Source organism: Rissa tridactyla, chromosome 3 (assembly GCF_028500815.1).
Source record: "Rissa tridactyla isolate bRisTri1 chromosome 3, bRisTri1.patW.cur.20221130, whole genome shotgun sequence".
NCBI lineage: Eukaryota > Metazoa > Chordata > Aves > Charadriiformes > Laridae > Rissa > Rissa tridactyla.
This window is the reverse complement of record NC_071468.1, coordinates 83,335,695-83,351,370: the sequence shown is the minus strand read 5'-3', so window position 1 is coordinate 83,351,370 and position 15,676 is coordinate 83,335,695. Positions and strand designations below refer to the sequence as shown.

The 15,676-nt window shown below is 40.0% G+C and overlaps 1 protein-coding gene across 3 annotated transcripts in view; it reads left to right on the top strand.

The window, feature by feature from the left end:
• FHL5 (four and a half LIM domains 5) overlaps positions 1-10,774 on the top strand; it is a 30,789-nt gene extending 20,015 nt beyond the window's left edge. For 2 of the 3 annotated variants that reach the window (XM_054195195.1, XM_054195197.1), the window contains exons 2-6: positions 215-396; positions 2,658-2,832; positions 5,468-5,637; positions 7,551-7,737; positions 8,932-10,774. In XM_054195195.1, the coding sequence (XP_054051170.1) occupies positions 238-396; positions 2,658-2,832; positions 5,468-5,637; positions 7,551-7,737; positions 8,932-9,083 (843 nt within the window). In that variant the 5' untranslated portion in view covers positions 215-237 and the 3' untranslated portion in view covers positions 9,084-10,774. Of the gene's footprint in view, positions 1-55; positions 140-214; positions 397-2,657; positions 2,833-5,467; positions 5,638-7,550; positions 7,738-8,931 lie in introns of all 3 variants that reach the window. The other variant, XM_054195196.1, reaches the window with a different exon arrangement.
• Positions 10,775-15,676: the final 4,902 nt, after the last annotated feature.

Below are 15,676 nucleotides of genomic sequence, written 5' to 3'. Positions count from 1 at the left end.
CCTTCTTGCTGCCCTTTACGTAAGTAACACAATACACCATATATGTTGTTAAAAGGTACCTGTTTAGTACGGAACAGCCCAGCATTAGAAATCCAGGGCACTGCAAAAGACCAAGAAACGCCTGTCCTAACTTTCACAGGTAAAGCAGCATTACTTATTATTTGGGCAAGCAAGCGGCCATTGACTGAATGACATGATTTTTCCATCTTTCCAGATCACGTGGAGAGCATCTCCAGAATGACCAGCAGTAACACAGACTGCCACTACTGCCTGCAGTCTCTTCGTGGAAGGAAGTATGCATTAAGAGAAGAAAACGCTTATTGTGTTTCGTGTTATGACAGCCTGTTTGCCAACCCCTGTGAAGAGTGCAAGCAACCTATTGAGTGCGATTCCAAGGTAAAGATTTAGCTTTCACTTCTTGGTTTTTTGCTAAATTACACACAAATCCCATTTCTTTAATGACTGTACCTGACCCTCTGCATACCCCTGTGCTGGAGAAGAGACATAAGCATAGCCACTGTACATCTGTGCAGAGAGAAACAGCACTGTTTTCCCAGAATAGGAAAGCTCCAAGGCCAAAGATTAGGAAATCTGCACAAATACACACTTCAGACATACGGCAAGGCTGTGGTGTATGTGTGGACCACAGCTAGACTCCATCCTTTACTTCTTGTCACTCACTGGCTGCAGAGACTACACAGTGCTTGAGTGACAGTAGGGCACTGGTGTAATTCAGTGGGTCAGGTCAAAGGAAACTTCAGAATTCCTGAGAGATATCCATTGAAAACAGTATTTTGAGTATTGCATAATTACTTTTACTGTGAGTTTTGACACGCAAATATCAAGCTGAAAAGAAACCGTTTATAATTTGTATATTATTCCCTCTGTCTTTTGGAAATTAAGTATACTTTAATTTTAACTTGATTCCGTGCTTACCTTGCTCATGTCACAGAAGGCCTGTCAGTGGCAGTGTTTCTGGGCTTGGATTTCCTTTCACCTTTCCCCTTTTTTAGAATATTAATTAATAATATGAGTTCATTTGTGGTCTTTGACAGGGTTTACAGTACACCATACTTCAATTTACAGTCTGTACACTTTGAATTTTAAGTTCAGATTAAACCTGCCAAAATGCCTTTTTTTTGCCAAGTTCAGTATGTAGTGCTTACCTTCTCCCCATGCTCACTTTGCCTACGTTCTTTTGAAATAAAAGGTCAGAAAGTTATTAAAATAAGCCTGTCAGGAGGCCTCCCTGGCCAAAGCACTTCATGGTTTTCGAAGCACATTGTCTGAGTACATCTCAGTGCTGTAAAGGAATCATCCACGGAAAATGCTGATTTGGATGAAGACTCTTCTCAAGCTCTCACCAGCATTTTTCAACAGCAAATTTATAGACGTAGCTCCAGTCAGTCACCTGGAGAACATGTGCTCTGAGCTCACTAATTACACTTTTAAAATTTAAAATTAAGTAAGCGGCAGGACCACTGGTGCCAAAGATCATTAACAAAAAAATATGTCTTTGGGCTGAGTGGAAAGAAAAATTGGGATGAAAAAATACAAAACAGGAGTAACAAGAAAGGGGTGCAACAGGCCAGAGTCAGCTAGAAAAGTGGCCCACGGAGATCTACAGCAGGTTGTCCTGCCTCTGCCAAAGTGCTAGAGCTTGGCTCTCTTCCTCTCCATCTCACCCAGTCTTTGCCTCAGGCTGCTCTGGGGCAATAGCCTATTTTCTGAAAGGTTCAGAGTGCTAACTAAAGCAAATGAAAGTGGTAAGCGTTCAGCATCTCCTGAAACAAGGCATGGTCTATAGTTCATTTTTAGCACTTTAAAGGTTGAGGATCTGACAAAGGAGAAAAACGAGATTGGATTTGTGTTCTTTTGTGCCCTTTTGTGCTTCATACATATAAATGAGACCTGGAAGGGTCTGGTTTATTTTTTTTGGGGGGGGGGGGGTGTGCATTATTCCCTTGGTTTTTTTAACCTTGGAAAAAATAAATCTGCTGTTTGCTCTTTTTTTGAATTCTTAGTGGAGGTCTCGTACATATACTGTTAGCTTTTTCATTCCCTAAGCCTGCTGAGTCTTAAACAAACATTTTTCTGCCAAGTTTTTAGGAGGAGTTATATTAGGTGTAAACAAAAGCAATGATTTTTTAATAATCTTCCTAAGAATCATTTTGTTCTCAATGAGATTTTAATTGCTTTTTTTCTGCAATAATAGGAACTTTCTTTATTGTTATGTATTGTCAGCTGGAAGAAAAATTAGTGACGTTAAAAAATACCTGAAGTTCATTTCAAAGTCTGTAGAGAATGCACTTCTTGTCAGGTGTCCTGTGCACATTAAAATGTTTATCACTTGTTTCCCCTTGAAGGCCAACTGTAAAATATAAAACAGTTCTTCCAATAAAAACATATCTCTGATGTTACGTAAGGAAGGACTATTGCCTGTGCCAAAGCAGCTCCTAATGGCCTCTTCAAGGGATCCACAAAAGATCCCAACACAGTGATGCTGGGCACTTATATCACCTCTGAGCAGATGCACGTGTCATCTCTTCAAGTCGCCATTGCAATGCTCTCCATTTTTCACTTTATTTCTGGAGGACCTGAGGGATAAAAACGCTGTAAAGAAATGTTGTCATTAACATGGACTTACTTTCTCCAAGGATCTGGCCTACAAAGGCCGCCACTGGCATGAGCGGTGCTTCAAGTGCACCAAATGCCGTCGCTCGCTGGTGGAGAAACCGTTTGCTGCCAAGGACGAGCTCCTGCTGTGTACTGAATGCTACTCTGATGAGTATTCATCTAAGTGTTTCCACTGCCAGAAGACCATTATGCCTGGTAAGACAGCAGGGACCCTTCAGTGAAAAATGGAACTGCATTTTTAATTATAACCACGTCCTTGAATAACTGAGTTACAAGGTCCTTGACTTTCAGCAAAGCTTTCAGGTGACTACTTCTCCTTTGTGAGTAGTGCCCTCCCGGCAGTGAAGAGAGGGCAGGCCGGTACCTCTGGTCTAGCAGTGACAGGGCTTATGAATCCTTATAAATATTGGAGTTCAAGACAGTATAAAACGTATTCATGTTGAGTCCTTGATTCTGCTTGCAGCTTTTAGGAAGCGTATCCTGCTGTGAGTGTAGGTAGACAAACAGAGCTGTCGTTAGCAGGAGTGCCAGATTAGACAAGACGTCGGCATTTTGTCTGTCATGTTGACCAGACCTTGAGTATCAGACCTGGCTCACATTCTTTATACCACTTCTTTCACCCAGAAATATTTTTTGCTTAAATTGTCAAAACATGACATTCTCTGTTCAAATCATTACCAGCATTTTTATTAAAAAGAATACAAGTACAGATGTGTTTACAATGGGTTTATTTCCTGCTGTTAGCAACCCTGAAAATTCTACACTTTCCACAAACTGCTTCCCAGCTTTTAATCAAGTCTGCGTAGGATATCCTCTGCCTCTGCAGAGACATCTAAGAGAAGCAACAGCACTGTATGTGGCAAAATTAAGTGGGTTGCTCAGGAAAGTGGGTCACTGACTTTTGGAATGGCGAAGTACACTCAATGCTTGAACCGTTTTACAGGCGACATGTATAACTCCAAATACCAGCTGCAAAATATCTTCCATGGCCTCATGACTACTAGTTTGGGAACCTCTGGCCAAGGGAATCAGTACATTTGGCAGTGACACTGGAATTTTATTTTTCAGTAGAGCTTAATGCCAAACAATAAGATCTGGGCTGTACAGAATTATTGTCTTAGTATAAGTAGTAGGTCACTGATGTCATGGTTCAACCCGTAGTGTTGATGCAACTATGTACTTTTACAGTTTATTTCCTTTTCATGACAGGTAAAAGCTGTATTAGTGGAAATAAATGTTGTAGCAATTTAGTTGTGTTCAGTTTATGGATGACATACTGCTTAAGCTTGATATAGTTAAAAGAATGTTGTCTGATAGGCACCCTTTACTCAATGTGATGAGAATAGCACCCAAATATAGTGAAGTTTGCCTTACTGTCCTCTAGCGTATATCTACCTTGCAGATTTTGCCCCAGAGTCTAGGACACTAAATCTTTGCACTAAGTCCTGAGGGTAGAAATAACAGGGCATTAAGAGAACTGAAGTGGCATGGGGATGCCAACCAGTTTCTGAACCATTAACTTCGTCTTCAGCTTGCTAGCTCTGTGTTGAAAAGACCCAGTGGGCAAAGACAATGATGTCAGCCTTCTGCTCACTGGGAGGAAGCTGCAACCCTGTTATGTTGAAATGCAATCAGCAGTTTCTCTCTCCACTAACCCCACAGTCCAGGAAACAGGTATTGCAGGATTAATCAGTTATATCAGCAATTTTCTTCTTTGTGTGGAAAGGATGGTAAAGCACCTGGCACCAGATAGTACCAGACGGGGAGGAATTTATGGTGGAGAGTCACTGGAAAAATCGTTCTCAGATATATGTGCATATCTTAGACTTACACAGATTCACAGAATGGTAGGGTTGGAAGGGACCTCTAGAGATCATCTAGTCCAGCCCCCATGCCAAAACAGGGTCACTCAGAGCAGGTTGCACAGGAACACGTCCAGGTGGGTTTTGAATGTCTCCAGAGTTGGAGACTCCACCACCTCTCTGGGCAGCCTGTTCCAGTGCTCTGCCACCCTCAAAGGAAAGAAGTTCCTCCTCATGTTTAGGTGGAACTTCCTATGCTCAAGTTTGTGCCCGTTACCTCTTGTCCTGTTGCTGGGCACCACTGAAAAGGGCCTACATGTTACAAGGCACCCGCACCCAGAGCTAAGGGCTCTGAAACTCCTCTGGCAGTCATATAACTGTGTACCTTTCTTTGGTGATTCCATCTGTCCTTGCACTGGATCAAAAGAAAAAGTTGAATACAATAAAAAGAACAGATGATCTAGGACGGAAATGTTGAGCTATAAGAAGAGACTGTGTAGCGTGCTTCATCACAGAAAATATATTTACTTTAAAAAAAAAGTTGCCAGCTTAAGCTGAATAAGATAAATAATGCATTTATAAGTAAAGGAGACTTAGTTTAAGGAAGACAAAAGACAGGACATTAATAGATATACAAAACATCTAAGCAAATTCATCTTTAATTTATAGAAGTCCTGTGTATCTGAACATCATCAGAGTTGACTGGCCTGAGAGAAACTCTGAGCAACTGAAGCGTATCACAGAGAAATAACCCTAAAAGATTCACATGACAGACTCTAAAAATCACAGCTTTGGCAACTTAGCACATCCTTTGCCAAGTGATCATGTGGCGCTGAACGTGTTCTTGAAATTTCAAGTACTTACTTAGAAACTCTATTAAATTGAGAATAAGTGCTTTCTTAGATAATACAATACTGAGATACAAGATTAAAACCATGAGTCTTCCTAACATTTAAAACTTACATTACAATGCTATATCTGAGGGGATATAGCACTATAACATATATGTTCACTTTGGGTTTTTGCAGGCTCCCGTAAAATGGAATTTAAGGGAAGTTCCTGGCATGAATCCTGTTTCGTTTGCCAATATTGCCGGCAACCATTGGGAACAAAACCACTGATCACCAAAGACAATGAGAATTACTGTGTGCCCTGTTTTGAGAAGCAATTTGCTCACCATTGCTACTCTTGCAAAAAGGTAATTAAATATATAATGGAAAAATTGCCCTAATGAGGCAATATTGCTTGTGGGGGAGGGGGGCGGATCATGTAAAATGTTTGTTGAACTACGAGTAAGAGCAGAGTCTTCCTTTTGGCATTGGGCAGTGAAAGCCAATTATGACAGTGTCTGCTGTCCCCTTCTAGTTAATATTAATATAACCCTGATTATATTTGAGATAAATTTATTGACCAAAACAAATACTTTGGGATTCTTTTGTTATTGACTGTGATTTTTAACAAAGATTGACTGTCTCATTGAAAATCATGTAAAACTCTACTTTCCTGACAATACCTGATTTTGCTTTGCCTTGATAAACATGCCCGCCTTTCCAACATTTTTAGAATATATTCATATGCATAATAAGCCACCTAAGCTGAACAAAGCATTCACAGTCTTGCCTTTTTCTCTCTTGAAATATATCAGGCAATAATCAGATTAAGTAATATTCAGTTGTGATACTACTAGACAAGAGTCCAATACACTGTTTCAATACATAATGCTTCCCCTGTGGGTACCAGAAAGCTTGATTTCAAATTAGTTTTTCTTTTTTCCCCCAAATACAAATAAATCAATTCATCCCTTGCTCAGTTTCTCATGTTTTAAAATTGTCTCTGACTGATGAAAATACTCAAAGTTTCACACTATTCTATGTTTATTAGAGACATTGAGGTTAGCAGCACTTACGTGAAATAATCGGGATTTTCTTCTTAAAAGTTCTAGGAATACAAAGAAACATAACAGCTAAAACAATTTTACTACTTAAACTTGCATCGGTTCCCATAAATTGGAATTGAGCCCAAAGAAATTAACTTGCCAAATTGGAGTTTTGAATTTTTGTGCCAGAGATTTTGATATTTTAATGGAAAAGCAAATAAAAGTTAGAAGTAGACCAGTACTAGAATGCTAAGGGGATCAGGAACTATTTAAGTTTTTTTTATTTCCTGACATCACCCATTATTATTCTTTATTTCCCCGAAACTGTATTCCCCAGGGATATCTGATGGTGCCGCTATTTTTACTTAATTAAGTTTCTCCAACTTTTTCTCCTGATGTTCCAACTATATTCATAGAATCATAGAATTGCTGAGGTTGGAAGGGACCTTTAAGATCATCAAGTCATTCATTCATTCATTCATTCATTCATTCATTCATTCATTCATTCACTGTCTTGCATGTGACTTGACAGTAGAAACACTATCTTACAGCTCATCTTTATCTCTAGAGAAATTTCTCTATACAGTCTCTCACAACTTCTGTGAAACCAGCTCTTTACCACACATATGGAAGCCGTAGAGCAACTGGAAATTTCCTTCTTCAGAAATAACCAGTAGAGAGCTGTGAGTGAGTTTCAGGGAAGGAGAAGTTTGATGGTGCTGATTGATAAACACCATTTTATTTCTTCTTTTGGCACTGTAGATCTCATTTCTGTCTCACTTCTGCTTCTTTACTGTCTCTTCCTTCCTACTTAAAATACTGTTTCAGTTGTGAGACAGAAAAATACCAGTTCCAGTTGGAGATTAGCCATAGTCTCAGCACTGGTTCTTTCCTTCACTGTCCATCACTGAGAATTGCTTTTCTGAGAGCATGCCTGATGTGTATGCCTTATCCACATGTGTAACAGAAAAATTTCATAACACGCTAACCTGTTTATTACAAACCATGAGGTTATCCTATGATAGAAAATAGAATAACAAACCAGGGGCATGTTCAGCTCAACTGCAGTTAGTCAAGTTGATATTCCAGATGAAAAACAGTTGATATGACCACACTGTCTTCTCTTGTGCATATGGGAAGAGCAAAAACAAGTGGAAGGACTTACGAAGGACTGGATAATCCTTTGAGATTAACTCCTTTGTTTCACTGCTCTGTCCTTTTCGTCCATACATTAGGTAATAACTTCCGGGGGAGTGACCTACCATGATCAGCCTTGGCATAAAGAATGCTTTGTGTGTGCTGGGTGTAAAACCCAGCTGTCTGGACAAAGGTTTATTTCCAAAGATGAATATCCATACTGTGTAGACTGTTTCAGCAAATTGTATGCTAAGAAGTGTGCTGCTTGCAAGAAACCTATTACAGGTGAGTCCCATCTTCTGGAAGGGGCTAGGCACTGATGAACTATGAGTCTTCTCTCAAATCAGATCTTTAGTTTAGAAAACAGCATTAAAAGTAGTCCCATCATAATGAAAAACCATGGGATTTAATTACTAGAGAGACCCTCTCTCCATCACATGTAACGTGTCTTGCTAGGACACACTGATCATAGGTGTTCCCTGACCGCTGAGGAGCTGTTTTATTTGCCAAAAGGAGTTCCTCCATTGTTTGATTTAGTGCTTTCTGCACCAAAATTCATCCCTAAGAATATATCAAAAGGTACTTTTTGGCTCTTGCCAGGACAGTGCACAGAAGACCCTCGTGTCTGTAATTTCTTCAGCTTCGTTTTTAAGTGCAAATATGATCAAATTCGCCATGAATTAACTGCCTGCTGGTTAGGCACACCTGTCAAATTAGAAAGCTTGCCAAATGCAACAAAGCCCTGTTGCCTGCATCCTTGTGTACTTAGATGATTTATAATTAGATACATAGGTCACTAGTCTATGATAGCTGAAGTTTTCTGAGAACATTTGCTGGTGATCTGCACTCTAATTCTATTACATGTGGACTCAACTGTTGAAGAGTACTGATGGTTACAGGTGCTCGCTGCATATATAAGTGGACAAATAAAATGATGAATACCCAATCAATTGGGCACGATTTTAGAAAGGGGGAAAAAAAACCCCACAAACAAAACCAAGAAAACAAAACAAACCCCCACTAATGTTTTATTTCAGATACTCATGGTAGGAACTCCATGATCTGATGATTTCCAAAAGACTCCATCTTTAAGAAACTTAGGTGGAAATAATTACATTTCACTCAGTGTCGTATAAAAACTATATGCATTGCAAATATTTTTCATTAGAGTTTGTTGGGAAGATCAGCAAAGCTGAATGGACATTCTGATAAAGCTATTCTGTTCAGAGTTCATAATGGGAAATGAAAACAAGCAAGTGACTTGTGGCTTTGCTTAAAATATTTCTCACTGTATTTAATTTTAAAGCTGTTTTACAATTCAGCCAACAAACAATATTTCAGACTACGGATTTTTGTTCATTTGTTTGTTGCTGTATGGCTGACAACCTGCTCACACATCAGAAAACAATCATCTGTTGCATTTCTGAACCATTACCGGAAATACTGGATTCACATCTTCTTCCTCATAATCTCTTTCAGCTCTCGGAGGTCCCAAATTTATCTCATTTGAAGAGCGCCAGTGGCATGGGGAATGCTTTAACTGTGCAAAATGCTCTGTCTCGCTGGTGGGCCAAGGATTCCTCACTCGGCAGGATGATGTCCTTTGTCATGAATGTGGCTCTGCTTCGTAGTTCTGTGGAGAGCTGTACAGTTGCACGATTCTCGCTCTGTAACCATGTACTTCATTACTCTGCAGTAAAAAAGTAATCTAGAAAGTATAACAGTTATTTAGCCATTCAAGTAGCTTTCCAACAGCAGTTTAATTCTATCATAGTTCTCAAGTGCTTGTAAAAATTTTTAAACAGCCCCAAACTGGCTAAGAAAATAACACAGAAAAGATTCGTATTTTAAACATAACTACGGTATGTTTCTCCCTGTAACACACTGCACTCTGCTGTTAGAAGCTTAAAAATTTAGCTCTCATCTCCCGTGAACAGAGGAAGATTGTGAAAAGTCTATATGGCATATGACTAATGATGGGGCATTAGCACTGCCTCACAGACGCAGACCTTGGTGTGGAAAGCTGGGCACGTGCATTTTTCTATTGGTTCGTAACATTGATGAGAACGACTTGTAGATATCAACTTCCTCCATATTTCGGGCAAAAAAGCTGCTGACAAAGCAGGCAGAAAGCGGGAGGAGGAGATATTTTTATGCATAGGGCCACTGAGTCAGAGATGCCCATCCCAGGGACAGAAAAAGGGAGAAAAGGTTATTTTCCTCTCCTTACTGAGATTGCTCCTCAGAAACGTAGTCTTTAGTCATCAAACAAACTGAGTGACAGGTCCTTTCCCACAATTGGTTAACTATACTTAATTTTTCAGGCATAACTGCTTTAAAACATAAATAGACCCATATTTTGAGCTACTGTAGAGGTAAGGATTGCCCAAGCTTGGGTAGTGCTGATGTACACTTTCCAATAGCTAGTATACCTTAAGACTCTGTCTCCTTTGTCTTCACTAGACCTTCAAATACACGCATAAAATATATTTTTATTAGTACAGACAAGCGCCAATTCATACTTGTCCCTTTAACCTTGTACTTTCCTCCCCCCAGAGCCCATTTCCCAGCAATCAAAACACAGTTAATGGCCTTATCTTTTCCACCTTGCTACGTCTTTTGATCCACAGTCTATCACTTTTCTTGTAAACGCCTGCTTGCCTATGGCAGGCTATAAGCTCTTCAGCATCAATACCCCATGCGTTTTGCCATATGCCACACACATTTGCCGATATTATGTCAAGAATTGGTAATGTTGTCACTGCAAGGTAGGCAGTCCTCGCTTGTAGTACAAGGTATTCATTTCTAGGTAGCTGGCTTTGAGAAGTTTATATCTGTTTGCTGAGCTTCAGTGCTCAAGTGTCTATTATTAAAGGTCATCTGGACCTGAGTTACAAGCATTTCTCTTACTTCTTCCATACTGTATGCTACAACGACCTGATTTGTGTTGCAGTGTCTGTACCAGGCTGTTGTGAGCGGTGCAGTGGTACGAAGGACGTCAGATTCTGCACCACTCAGAACTGTTTTAGTCCTCATCTCGCATGTCTTTAAGTCGTACATTCTCCTTTAGACTCTGACCTTAAGTGCATAGTTATTTGGTTGACTTGAGCGGGCTTTACTCATACTGAAGCCAACCATTACTTTAGGTAGAAAAATGAAAAAAAGAGAAAAAAAAAAAAAAAAAAAAAGAATATGCATGCATAGCTAAGCCAGAACTGAACTGCAGAACTGCAGTGGCATAAAATCAATAATGGATAATGACTGACCAACAAGTACATAGCGGTCTGTTTTCTAGTCAATAAAATATTGATCTTTTGCTCTACATGGTGTTCATTTTTGTTTTTCAGTTTCTTCTTTCATGGCAGCTTTTATTGCAGTCTGGAGTTTGATTAGTTTATGCCTTTTCATTTTATCCCAGCTGCCTCCATTTCTATTTTCACATTTCACATGGATGATACAGGTTCTTGGTAAGACTTGGATTCCCATAAATAGAAATATGTTTCATTGCCTTAAATATATACGCGCACACACACATATAGCGGTTCACAGTTATGTATGATGTTCTAAAAACGTGTACCAAGTTATCAGAAATTAGCCCATTAGTAAATGTTAATTAACTTAAATTTTTAAACAAAAATGATGACTCACCAGGTGCAGGCTTCTCTGTGGGGTGTACCTTTTGTTCGTGTTGTGTGAAATAACATTCAGCAAAGTGCAAGAATGTGGTTTGGGCCCTTTATTCAGTTTTGTCTGAACAATATCCCAGCTTAGTTACAAACTGACGCAAGAATGACCAGGCAGAGTCCTAAGACATGACAGAGTCACAGGTCAGACACGTTGATCATGATGATCACAATCTTCAAGCCTTAACATTTAGGAAAATGAAATTCCTCTCTGACTCATCAACTAATTATATTTTTAGAAATACCAACTGAATTATTTATTCCTCCTGCAGTAAATACACTACAGTCAAATCTGAAACTGAGCTTTTTCACTTGAAAGTGATAATAAGAAATAATTGTGACTGCTATAAATAGTTTGGATAAAAGTTATGTTAGATATCAGATTGATATTTCCTAGTCTCAATCACCAGCTACCAATGTATAAACACAAATACAGTAATACTCTGCACAATTTGGGTCAGCTATGCTCATGTAGATGAAAGCCAACTTAAATAGGTGCAGAGAAGGGCTACAAGAAGGAACAGCGTATCTCTGTGGAGGACTGTAGTTCATGGAGGGGATTAGGCAGCTTCTACAAGCCAAGAGACTACATTTGATTCAAGAAGAAAGCCAAGTAAACTCATCAGGACTGGAAATTGGAAATTAGAAGGCTGCTGCTCCTGCTGCTACTGAGCAGCGATGCTCCAGGAGACCCTCTTTCCAGAACCAAGAGCAGAGCAACTATGTGGTCAGTTTTAAAGCGATGCTTGGTCAGTATGTTAAATGGCGTACATAACGTGATTGCCTGGGATAGCAAAGCACTGGGCAAAATGAGCCAGATGGTCAGCTTCAGTCTTTGTTGCTAACATTTGATTTACTGCAGGGTACAGACTCCAATGCAATTCAATTTTCTTTAATAAATTTCAGAGGATGGAAGTTTGAGAGATTTATTTTTAAGTCAATCTTTTCTTTAACATTGTACTGTTTTATTTTAAAATACACCCAGTTCTTCCCTGTGTGTCAGCTGCCCAGCTTTAAGGTAATCACGTTGCTTTTGTTATGGTCAAGCTCAATTATCCTACGGTTCAGTGATGTCTCTAATGCCCTGATCGCATCTCCACTCATAGTTATCCCAGGGGACTAGGAGGGAGGCTGCCATTGGGACTAACTTCTGAAGAGTGAAGTAGGTGGCCTATTACCTCGCTCAATGCTTAAGGCTTAAGGCTTAAGTTCTTCAGCCACTGCCTAATTGCTAGAGAACTCCCAGAGGTAACATGCTTCAATTACAAAGGCAAACCCTACAGTATTGGTACCAAGTGACCCTTCTTTACTCGTATTTCACATTTTTCACTCTGAGACAAGTACATATAGTGAGAGCAAGATATCAGCCTTTTTCTGGACTGCTACTTCTAAAATTCAGGCATGTTTTCAGTGGATGTTGTGGCAGACAACACACACCAGCAGTAACTCAGAAAGCCAGCACTTCACAGGTAGAGACACACGCTCCAGACTCATGACTTAGGTCTAGGATGGAACCCAGACATCCTCCATTGTCTCTCCTTGTTCCCTGGTTTTCTGGAAAGAAAATCTGCAAGCCTAGGCTGGGTAAGATCTAGGGCATAGTCTGGCCATATCGGTGCAGTGGGTGTCACGTCACAGTGTAGTTTTTCTGCAGTAACTGGGCACATGCAAGTTCAACTGGTTCTTATACTGTACTGGTGGGTATCATCCCAGGCTTTCCTCATGGTAAGAGTGGCTCAGTGCGACCACAGGAGCATTAGGAAGGATGTGGTAAGGTTTTGCAAGGCCTTCTGAATCCGTGGTTTCAAACATTTCACGGGCCCCATCACGCGAAGTGAGGTACCTGTTCATACCCCACTGAGTTGGCCGGCAGTTTCAGCAACTGCTCAAAGTTTTTATGGATCTCACTTGATTTGATAGAATTGATGTAGAGCAGTGTATTGTATTTTAGGAAGACAAGTGAAAACACCGTGACATTTATACAATGACAGATATCAATAGCTGAAGGAAAATAATGTTAAATGACTGCCTAAGTGGAAGCTGGGAGATCATTTCTGTAAACAAAAAAGTTGGATAGGATTCAAGCCTATAGCCAGAACAAACTCGTTTACCAATCAAGCAGGAATGCTGTAATAAATCCTCTACGTTCTTGTTAATAATATCTCAGGGAAAACACGTGTGTGTGCATGCATGCTTGTTCACCCTCGAATTGCCAAAATTTGAATGGATTGAGTCACAGGAAACCTGGCAACTTAAACCAAACACCTAGCATGGCTATAGACTGCTATTTCCAAAGGGAAGTTTCAGGTCATCATATACATAAGTACAAGGTACAAGTACTTTGATATGAAAAGAGTGTGATAAGACATTTTGAGGACAGATATGGCTGCAGTTTTTGTAAAATAGGGCTGTTATCCAATTAGCAAAACACAGCTGCAGTGGAGGGTTTAGAGATACCAGATTTGGCCTGAACCAGAAAGCTTTTCTTAGCTTGCTAGAGAGAACGTTTTTCCACTAGTGTCCACTTAAACATTTCTGTAAACTTTTATCCTGCATTTTTCACCCAAGTCCTCACAGGAGCTCCTTAAAGATGAGGCCAGACAGAGATGCCAGGCAGTGAGGCCAGACGGAGATGAGGCGTCCCTACAGCACAGTCACACAGACATCCACAATGGCCAGCAAATGCAGCACATAAGAACCTGGATTTGCTCAGTGTAAACTAACTCACTGTCAGAAAAACAACCATTGCACAGCATTACATCCAAGCTAATAAACCCTACATCTGTCTTGGATATAATCCAATATCTATTTTTTATCAGCTTGTGCCTCTGCTACATGTCTTTTACTGTCCTCTCCAGTAAGTTATTCAAGATTGTAGTTGCTCGCCTGATTCACTGCAGCGTTTTTTTAGCACTAACTGAAGTAATAAGTTACTGCATACAAGAGACTGCACTACCACCACATCTCAAATAAAGGGAGCCAAGAGACCCTTTCATGCATAGTCTGTGTGAGTCTTTGAGAAAAAAATCACATTAAAACAACAAAGAAACACTCAGCTCCTGCCTGTAGACTGGGCACAGATATGAAGGTGACCACCAAAATACTCCGACAAGATCACTTACAGAGCAAGCGAAGGAGCACAGCCTCGAATGTTTGAGGAAATAAGTCTAGCAGAAAACTACCTAGCAAGATCAAGAAATAGTTGAGCAAGTTCTGGAGTGTTCAGACGTTTCATTCCAGTATCTCAGCTCCCTGTCAAGTCACTTGTTGGCTCTCACCTAACAGCTCACGTCCTGGTAGTCCTCAGGGGCATTCCCGTAATTTCCACGCATGACCAGGAGAGCAGTTCGCTGGGAGAGGACCTCAGTCAGGCACCACAGCCTAGCCTCAGGAATCTCCTGAGTGTCTTGTTAAATAGAGGATTGGGCCAACAGGAGGTAACAAAATCCAAACACCCTTAAATAGTTGACGACTTTTGAACCCCAGTCTCAGCTCAGAGTACTTCTGCAGCAAAGACTTACCTCAGGCAGCCATATCCACATTGTTCCTGGGTGAAGATCCTCATTTGACCATCTCTGCCTTCACCTTAGATTTTGGATTAGATTTTGCTAGACTAATTATCAAATAAATAAATTAAAATAGCCTCTTCCAGCCAAACACAGTTTTCCTGGATTAATAAATAGAACGCAAAATAATGTAAATGGTTTATCCAGTTCTGCTGAATTACATTTTTTTTGTTATTCTTGTTTCCCAAAGGAAAAAAATAAAAGAACTACTTATTTCTTGAGAACAAGATCTTTACTTATGAAAAAAAGCAAATCAAGTCCTTAGTCAAACATTTTCATTGGAAGGACAGCAATCTGAGCAGAAATTTCTGGCCATGAAAGCAGAGGGCTGTAAAAGGCTGCTAATATGAGGAATAGGTCTTACATCAAATAATAGAAAAATTGATAACAAATATGTAACAGAAAGGGTGGCCTAGCAAGTACTTTATGAGCCCACTGTGACAGAGGACCAGCCTCAGGACACCAGTCTACTGTTGGGGGCCAGCCTGCTCTCATACGGCCTTGGAGAAGTGACAAGTTGGGTGACCCTAACTGTCACATTCCAGTGTTTTTAAACATTTGGATTTCGTTAACCTTTAACTCTTGAATTTCCTGGATTTCTCACGATAGCCATCCTATTCCTTGTTAGCTTGATTTTTTTTTTTAATTGCTACAAAATCCTTATTGTAATCTTAATTCACTGGAAAATAAACCCACCCTGACTGGTTTTTTTATTAAGTTTTGTTTTGTTTTCAGGTGGAATGTCTGTTATTGTTTACAGAGATCTTCCATTTAAAGCGTGTTTCCACTTGCCTATAGAACACTATCAAAGTTAAATGTTTTGAGCCAAGCTCCCCGCCAAACTTCCTCAGGCCAGTTCCCACTTTCTTCTTCCCCTTTTTCCTTTTCATCCCCAGAAGATTTTAGTCAAAACTATTTTACATTTCCGAAAGCAAAACACAGGAAAAATAATGTTTACCCTGTCCTAAAGAATGC